Below are 9,863 nucleotides of genomic sequence, written 5' to 3'. Positions count from 1 at the left end.
CGAATACGTTGAGTTGTCGTTTTTGAAAGATACACTTACTTCAGTTATTTGAGCCACCTGCATTCAAGGAGGGATCTCAAAGATAACATACTTGTAGCAAAAGCTGCGGTTAGGAGTCTTAGATATGATTACATTTATGTAGAGTAGGAAGGAGGTGGCACCAGGCGGTGAAATCCTGACAAACTTCTTCGGACTATCAGCAAGTTAGCTTGTGGTAACATGTCTTTAGTACCATTAAGGTTCATTTAATCCCTTTTTAACCATGAATCAAAAATAAGCAATTATGTTAAAACCATGGTAACGCGTAGCCATATGTAAATGTCCTTACGTCAACCACAGGTAAAGCAGGGCATAAAGTAATAGTATGATATTAGTAAATGCCCATAATAGAAGCAGGGCAAATAATATAAATTTAAACAATATGGGGCAAAGTTTGTGGCGGTAGGCAAATTTACGCAGAGAAAATGTACATTTGGGACATCTGTGTGTGAGCGTTAAAGTGCAAGTAAATTCCTAAAGGAATTGTTACAGCAGGTGCATTTAATTCTGGATAAAAGGACCCGGGGTAATTCCCCGGCCCTCTAGGACTTTTGTTTGTACTCTGCTGTCTATTTCGCTGAGGATCAGCAAGCCTGTTCAGATGCAAAAATGTTAATTTCCAAAGGCATTCTTACCGTTCTCGCTTCTAATTAGCCAGATTAGATTACGCACATCTGCTGAATAGCTAAAAATCATTACCCTGGCCCAAAACAGAATGGGGATATTTTGTAACTTGAGTGAAAACTAGTGTCAATAGTACTTGTATCGCTTCATCTTTTCTATTGGGGAAGAATATTTAATCTAATAGTAAATGCATAATAAAAAATAGAAAACCGCTTATGATTCTAGTTTTCAGATGTTTTTCTCAAGATCCCAAGTAGCGGCCGAGGAATAGTAGAATTGTACCGTGCTAGCGATTAAATAAAATTAGCCAAATTTGGTAAAGCTTTTGAGACTACTTAGGTTATATAAATATATTTACTTATATATCCCCATCATATTCTGTAGTGCGGCCAATGGGCTATATAGACACACACACACGAATGTATATATATATATATTCATATATTTATTATTGTTAGGGCAATTTGCTACTGAATGCGGAAAAAATACATATGTTTATGTAAAACTACAGTTTTTATTTTGGTTTTTCGAGGAAAGATATCATCAACTAGCATCTGTCACCATGACAACGATCAGACTATGTACTTCCGGTACTGTTCAGACTCGCTTCCGGTACGGTGGAAACATGGCGGCGCCCGTGTCTCTGAAGCTTGAGTTTGGGTGAGTCCGATACACGGCGGATTCCTTCGGCTGATCAGAGTAATTAGTGTCGTGGTTTCTTACCGGGACCGTCACTGAACCGGTGCCCGTTTTTCTGTCGGCGCAGCTGTCTCTTTCTATAATGTAGTTCACGGGATTCACACACAGTGAGTGAGCTGTCACATGCACACACCGGGGAAATAACGTATATATAACCCTAAAAGGACCGGGACTGGTCACCCAGACTCTATCACATGCCCCTTTCTCCAGTATGGAGATGCAATTTACTCGACGTTGGCAATTAACCCTGTATTCGCTGACCAAGTTCATCACTTATGGATGAGGGATAGCAAGGGGGCTGCTACATTCTACAGATCAGTAATACTGTATGGCATTAAATAGTGTTATTATAATTAGGAAGAATACAAAGTTAACAATAACGTTAAAATTGATGATACGCAAAATCACCATAAAGTGTAAATGTATGGAAGATTAACCTAAGAAAGGTTTTAAACCCTGGGAGAAGGTGACAATTCCTACATAAAGAAATGGTGATATATTATTATAAAAAAAGGCTCTGTGTTTATAAATATATGTGTATATATATATATATATATATATATATATATATATATATATATATATATATATATATATATTAGTATTGTGCAAAAGATTGAAGGAGGTATGAAAAATGCCAGAAGTAAGAATAAATGAGATAGATATTTGGTGTAACCACCCTTTATTCTAGGTACGCTTGCACATTAAAAAAAATAAAATAAATAATAATAAAATAAAAATAAAAAAAAATATATAATATATATTTATATATATAATTTAATTGCTGCAATTGGCTGCTGCATGTTAAATAAAGTTTATTTTAAGTATTGTTCAATGACAATTTTTAAATACATTAAAATTCTTATGCAAAAAATTACCATAACCTGTAAAGATATAGAAGGTCAGGATAGCGACGCGAAGTGTGGCATAATATGTTGTGTGAAGAAGTGCGAACGTACAACCGATGTTAGCTTTCTGAAGCACAGCATCCAATCATAGATCATATCTGCAAATAAAGATGAAGGGAGCTGTAGTATTCTAGAAAAGCGATTTGATTTACAAACGCCAAATAAAAATAAACAACTAGCGCACAGAGATTTCTCCATTGCTTCTCCGTATGTAATAAACGTTTGTAACCGACAAAATGATGATGCAAAGTTGCAAACCCTGCGCAGAGATGCCACAGACTGTATAAATAATTGTAGAGAAATAAGATAATTTACCAAATTTAACATCACGGGTTGAGCTCAGAAATAGGCTTTGCTTCCATCCCCTGTTTGAGATGTTCAGTAAGCTACATCTACATTGATCTATAACTGCAAATGTTGCAGCCCCTGTTTCTTGTTCCACTAAGATTAGGGTCGAAACTTTAATAACGTAACAAGCTTTAAGTCTTAATAAACTGTATTTAATGCCTTAGGAAATGACTTCACCTAAACCATTGAAGACGCAAGAAAAACACTAAACCGCCCTTAATCTTTTAAAATCTAAAAAGATAGAAATTTGGAGACGTACTTTCTTTTCTACCAAACTGAGTCATTTTCTGGTGCAGTGCCGCTACACAACCTGGGTTCAGAGGAAGACTTAGCCCTGGGAGCGAGGTTACTATGGATGAATCCCATCAAACGCAGCCAACTCATTTCTGCATAATGTCGGCCGGCCATGAACTTCACAAAATACAACACATAATGACCAGCAAGTGTCGTGTGTTCTAATTATTCAAGGGAAAAACTGTGTATTTTATTAATTTAATAATCACATGGTTGGAAAATGGCAAAAATTGATGGAAGCGAGACCCTAGGTCCTGTGAGAACCATCATTTCCAACTCTCATTCCTCCCCGTAACACCATGCTGTGTATGCGGCTAGAGCTTTCCCTAGCCTACCCAGTATGATATATATATATATATATATATGTGTGTGTGTATATATATATATGTATATATATATATATTTATTTATTGGTGATTATATTTTGGTACAGGCTTGGGCCACGGCTGAGCATGTCCCCCCCCCCCCCCTCCATTCTGACTTTAATCCTCAGTCTTTGTATTTCGGAATAAATCAGTGCTTCACTGTACTATTAGAAAGGAGATGATCTCCTTGCCCCCCAAACAGAGGGCTAAAGCACAGTAAATAAAAGCTTCACGTTTCTTCTTCATCTCTGCATGCGGAACTTGTTTTGCTTTTCATTTGTACTCTAGAGAGCGTGACATAGAAATGCTAATTTCTATCCCCTGTCCTAGGGGACCCCGCGGGACTCCTTTGTCTGCTCTTGGCTCTGTGATGGCACATTGCGTGTGTATGTGTGCGTGTTACACCCCCTGTTCTGTGGAATTGATGTCAGGGTAACTCATGTTTTTATTATCTTGTTTCAGAGGCGGTGCAGAGCTGCTGTTTAATGGAATAAAGAAGCATCACGTGACGTTGCCTAGCCAGTCAGCTCCTTGTGAGTAACATCTTCTGACGTTTTCGGGGGTACACCTATCGTTAATTCTTACGTGTGTCCGCATTACTGATGCGTGTGCGTCCGTGCTTTCTGTGCATCCGGTGTTGTGTGGTTGAAACCAAGGTATCTGTCCACATTTTAAGTTAAATCTCTGTACGTCAAACATACCAAGAAAGAATATTGGATGTTAATGCGAACGCGTCACAAAACTGTCTACGTTAAGCGAACAGTCATCTCCCTTATAGAATTAAAGCTTTATTTTGATTTAAGTTGCAGGGCTTCATAACGCCGAGAGCTCCCCAGCTACTCCTGACATCGGCACCCTAACCTGATTAACGGGCTTTAGCGCTGACAGCGTGGATGTGTAGCAGCTGGGTTCAGTACTGAACTCCGCCACCATAAGGGCATACACTGGGGGGGGGGTGAGTTTGCTCACCCCGTCTCACTGGGACATATGGGATTTTTTTTTAGCAGTATTTCTCATTGAAACGCTGCTTAGAACAAAAGGCCGTGAATGTTCCTCTAGTAAGCATATGAATATTATCATATGCTTATCTGTGTATTGTCACTTTTTAACTTTTTATACTTAAATCTACCTGCCATTGGAACTGATCATATAAAACATATGTATGGTGTTATTAAAAGGTGAGAGACACGAAGTGTATGTTATGGGGGGGGGGTAGGGGGTGACCGCTTCATTGTTCTTGACCGCTTCATTGTCCTCATCAAAAGGTGCCAGCTTAAATGGGGAGGTCAGAGAGCATAAGCCATTCCAACACTTTGGCTCCTTCTTCAATTACGAACTAAAATAATGTTGAGCAAATATGGAAACCTGAGCTCTTATGGTTTAGTTGTCTATATATATAAATGGGGTGTCCATGCCTTTAAAAGATATGTTAGATGCCTGCAGTAGCAGTAGTAAATCTGTAAGGTATATTATGGAATGGGCAGATGGAAATCTAAGTGGGCATTTGTGTAAAGTGTGTTTGTTCTTTTGCTTAATGGTATTTGATACTTGGAATAGATCTTAAGTTCGCTTGGTAGATGTGAGTCCAGTTAAAGAAGTATCAGTTTCACCCGATCTGGAGAAGGTTGTCACAAATGACCAGGTTCCAGGCCAGTTCGAATTTATGTGGACTTGGTTTGTGGTTTGAGGTGATGGAGAAACGCTCTAGCGTTTTGGAGAACTGGATGCCTTCTGTGACCAGCGCTATTCATTGGTTTAATAGAAGACGGTCGTAGCGCCACGTTGGATGAAAGTAATTGGATGCCGAGGTTGTATGAAGGACACCACGGGAGGACCTGGCAGCGGCAGATTTAGACTCTAGCGTTCTCCTTCTGTCTCTGCAGAATTTATTGTCGTGATACTCTTTAAGGAGGCCTCCGTGGTGAGCTATTTAAACTGATTGGAATGCCGTTCACATGGAGCGTAGTGACAGCTGTTCCCATGTTGCACCCCCTTCCTTACCCTTCTGCCTCTTTCTACCCCCTCCTGCTAACTGACCAGCACTGTTTGCTCAGCTCTGAGCCCCCTGTGCGAAATTGCTTTTCTAAAGGAGCACTTTCTGCTTAATTAAACAAAGAGTCAACACATCTGTGAAGTTTTCCTGCATCCTTATTATACCCTCATGGATCTCTTTTCATCCCTTTTCCACCTCCCGGTTATTCCGACTCCCGTTTCAGAATGCCATGACAACCTGCATCTGGGTTTCCAAGATCTGTGTAGGACCCTAGAACACTTCGAGCTCCTCCTGCTTTCACGGACCACCTCTGGACTGCTAGAAGAATGACCTTAAATAACGACGGGCAGATCTAAGAACTCGCAGGAGATGTAACAGAGTCCATACTAAAAACCGCAGCGCGGGAAGCATACTTTACGGCGCCCACATATCTCTTATTTCAAAAGCAAGAGATCTGTGATGCCTTGGTGTTCCGAGCCGGCAAAGACCCTGGGTGCTCAGATATGACATCATACACCGATACCCTCTGTTTCTTTCGAGGGAGGACATGAAAAGGAATCCATGCCATCGGCTTGCTTTGAATGAATGAAATTTAGTTTGTGATGTCATTTTCTATGTAAAAGTTTAGGTTTACTGTTGTTTTAGTCACTTTAGTACCAGGGCCGTCTTTTGCACTGGTTTTAATTTGACCCTCTCTGTTAGCAGAATAATATCATAACAAGAAACCTAAACTAGGTTTTAGACTAATAAAAAATACATGATAACACCTTTTGCTCCGAGGGTATCCGTTCCAGGATTGCACTGATTTTTCAGGAGTAGTTGTTACATAGCTATCCAGAAGGATTCAGCAACGGTTTACGGACCATTGATAATATGGTAAGGATGACGTGGATAATGGTCGAAGCGTGTGCTGGCCCTTGATGGATGAAAATGTTCTTTAGATGTGGAGATAAAGGGGGCATATTGCGGGAGCAGCTTTATCTCCCAAGCTGTACAGTAAACATGTCACTGAAACGCCACACCGAGCTGATTCTTTATGGCAATGCTAATGAAGTCCTGCTTGTCCAATCAAATCCTCTCCTGCACAGACTTTCATTAGTCAGAGTGTGAGTGTCTGCGTGATTAGGACAGAGGCGTTCTATTGCAGGCAGTATGATAAGGAGTCAGGGTGTGTGTTTAGTAGATCGGGGCTCAGAGAACTCACACGAATGGCTAATATGCGGCTGCCTGAAAACATTATATTATGGGTACGGTACTTTTGAAAACATTAGTGATACAACGTTTGGTGCGAGTTCCCCTTTAATAACTAAATAGGCCGGTTCAGAGGAGGTCAAGTGCATGATGGGAATGTTCTAAGCACAAGAGACAGGACACGGTTATACATTTCCGTTATTAAAAATATCTTTTGCAGGTGCTGAACCAACGCATATTAACACAGCCCAATTATTTATCCTCTGATTAATATAAAGGTCCTGTACGCGACGGATCTTCTTTAGCTGTGCATCTGGGAACCGCGAGTGGACTGCGGGGGACCAGAAGAAAATAGATTCATTAGAAATTAGAAGATCGTTACAGCGGCAGAACGCTCCTCTCGCCGTTGGGTTTTGTCTGTGCAGAGCTGGGATACAGTCCCACTATTTTCTCATTTGTGTTACTGATTAGACAGGGGGACCTGACGGAGGACCCCTTCCCAGGCGAGGAACAATAGGGGAGGAAAAAAAACAAAAAACCCACAGCAATGCCGGCTTCACCATGGTAACTCGCCTTACAATGGGCTCCCTGGACGGAGAATTTGGGCGGTTGGGAGTTAGAACTTGCTGACCCTTTCCTGAGTCAGGATTGTAAATGAGCATTCGCATCCCCGAGCCTGACCCTACGGTGACCATCAGCGCTCCTCATCACCATGCAGCAGCCCGCGGGTGCCAGCCGGTCCCACGGCGTAGGCGTCTTCTCTTGTCCACCATGTTGGGAGGGCTAATTCTTTCATGCACTTGCAGTGAACCATGTCACGCAGACGGCGTTTCGCGGCGTGTTCATGTGTATGGATGCGCAGTAAAGAGTAGATGGGGGGGCTGAAGAACAGGGACGGTTTTCGGGATAATTTTTGGGGGATATCCTCACAAAACATTAAATATTGTCTGAAGCCTATGGTTAAAGAGAAACTCCATTGCCCCAGGATGCCCCCTAACAATGGATGCGTATGAAAGCTCCGTATGCATTTGTTGAATCTGTAAAATAAGGGCGGGGGGCTTTAGAGGAAGTTGCAGCTTCAGTGACAGAAGGGCCTCGCCATGGCCTGTTATTTCGCCTTAAGGAGGGTGGTACATACATCACATGTGAAGAAATGACTTAGAACATATCTCCTGCAAGTCATATAGCCAGAAGGGGGCAAAGAAAATATGGGGGTTTCAGGGGTCTCAGGAAGGTCCGGCAACCTCTGCTAAGCTGACATCTTTATAGACGCTGCAGAAGTACATAGAAAGAATTCACTCGTCGCACGTCTTCAGTAAAAGCATACATTTTCCCTCCCGTGTGATATGACACATAATGATCGCCGCGTGATATGACACATAATGATCGCCATGTGATATGACACATAATGATCGCCCGTGTGATATGACACATAATGATCGCCGTGCGATATCTGCGTCCTTGGATTAGACTGATTTAAAAAGAAAAACATATTTTCCTGGCGTCAAAAGAATAAAATGAATGCAGGGACTGCTGCTTTCGGTAGGGCGAGAAACCTCACCCATATATTGTGGTTTGAAGTTCCTTAGCAAATATATAGCTGAAAAAATGTACTTTTAGCAGTTACGCAGCTATAGGTAGGGCCGTCTAGTGGGTCGTGTTTCCGCACATGGTATCCTTTAAACATATGTTAAGGTGGGCGAGGATTCGGATCTAGATTTATATCGACACCCGTTAACGTGCAAGTGGTAAACTCTTTATGATATTTTGTTAAGAAACCCGGTGTGTGTCTTGATTAAGTAATTCTAAAAAGGCTGCCTATTTCTTTTTTTCCATAGGGGACATTAGACAGCTGCTGGTGTGGATCAAAGGTAATCTGTTGAAGGAACGTCCAGAGCTCTTCATTCAAGGAGATACAGTGTAAGTCTGCAAGGTTTGTCCGAAGCTCTGCGTCACATTGACTTCAGTCAGAAAGTAGTTGAATACCAGTCTTGTACTGTACATTAAACCGTGTATTAGCTGTGGCCCCCACTAAACAGTTTTATTATGGGAATCGATGATGGCACTTCCATGATAACCCAGTTTCTTTTGTCAATTGTCTCAGGCGCCCCGGAATACTTGTTCTTATTAATGACGCGGACTGGGAGCTCATGGTGAGTACTAAACTACTTTTAAGATGAAGTTGGATGTATTTAGACAAGTAGGGTTTCATTGCCCCCCCCCCCCACACACACACACATGCCTACCTTCGTTCATTTTAATATACATGGCTACAGGTACAAATAAGTAATTCATGAATCGGCATATTGTTTAAACAGATCTAATATATCTATATATATTTATTATAGATGTAATATATCTTTAAAGGCGGTTTTCTTTCTAAATGTAACATTATTCTTAGTATTGTTGAACGCCCAAGCCATCCTCCGCAACATAATCATACCTATGTGCACGTTAATCTTGTTCTTTATCCACATTCAGATTTGGCATAACATTTTATGCCAAAAACAGGTTTTTGGGGTGCATAGTAAATTAAATACTGATAACAGAAGCCGCAAAGCCCCTTCTAGGATTATGCGCTTTCGAGTTGACATCAGGGTATATCTGCAGCTAAAATAATGAATGATATAAAATGTACGATTTGCTTCATATTCACAAAAGAAATTAGATTCTTTCCCTGTGTGCTTTGCTTTCAGATTTCTGCAGTTTTGCTAACGCAATCAATATTTAAAATTGTATTAATATTGAGCCAATGTGCCAAATTTCCCCATGAATATTTATAGCGTGCAGTGCAGTGTATGGGATACACAACGTCTGTGATATAATAACAAATATTTCTGTATTTCAACCACGTACCCAATCGAAGTCATGGTTTCTTCCTGGCGTTCGGTGTTTAATGCACAGCATGGCGTTGGTGGGCACAACTTGGTCCTCACGAGAAGGAGGACAATATGGTGTAAAAACACACAAATTCACCAACGCAAGCTTTTTGCATGGTTTTTCTTGTGATGTTCTGCTCCGTTCTTGAATGTACGACCACGCGTTGTCTTTTCATCTACAGGGAGAGCTTGATTATCAGTTGAAGGATCAAGATAATGTGTTGTTCATCTCAACATTACATGGCGGATAACAGAAGAGACATCATGGACTAAAATCCTTTAGATTTTTTTGAAATTGTCTTTAAAGTCCTTCGTCGGTATCGTGGGTCATGCTTGAAGCTTCAGAAAGCAACATTCATTTCTCAAGGGGAACATATTTACGTAGCCCATGGTAAAGAACTATGGCTCACGTCCCATCTCGCTTTCCATCATCTGATATTCACCTAAACTTCTGCAAAACGGGATTGCCTTATAAAATATTCCAGCTTTGCCAAAAATATCATAATAAAAGCAACGTTATTTT

The 9,863-nt window shown here is 40.9% G+C and overlaps 1 protein-coding gene across 1 annotated transcript in view; it reads left to right on the top strand.

The window, feature by feature from the left end:
- Nucleotides 1–1,216: 1,216 nt before the first annotated feature.
- The window catches only part of URM1 (ubiquitin related modifier 1), an 8,650-nt gene continuing 3 nt past the window's right edge, over nt 1,217–9,863 (top strand). Inside the window, exons 1-5 of the mRNA XM_053472770.1 lie at nt 1,217–1,323; nt 3,740–3,810; nt 8,300–8,381; nt 8,566–8,614; nt 9,523–9,863. The exon at nt 9,523–9,863 is cut by the window's right edge and continues 3 nt beyond it. Of these exons, the coding sequence (XP_053328745.1) occupies nt 1,226–1,323; nt 3,740–3,810; nt 8,300–8,381; nt 8,566–8,614; nt 9,523–9,591 (369 nt within the window). The 5' untranslated portion in view covers nt 1,217–1,225 and the 3' untranslated portion in view covers nt 9,592–9,863. The remainder of the gene's footprint in view (nt 1,324–3,739; nt 3,811–8,299; nt 8,382–8,565; nt 8,615–9,522) is intronic.

The sequence above is a fragment of the Spea bombifrons genome, chromosome 8 (genome assembly GCF_027358695.1).
Source record: "Spea bombifrons isolate aSpeBom1 chromosome 8, aSpeBom1.2.pri, whole genome shotgun sequence".
NCBI lineage: Eukaryota > Metazoa > Chordata > Amphibia > Anura > Pelobatidae > Spea > Spea bombifrons.
Note: the sequence above shows the minus strand (reverse complement) of the source record. Positions and strands in the feature narration are given on the sequence as shown.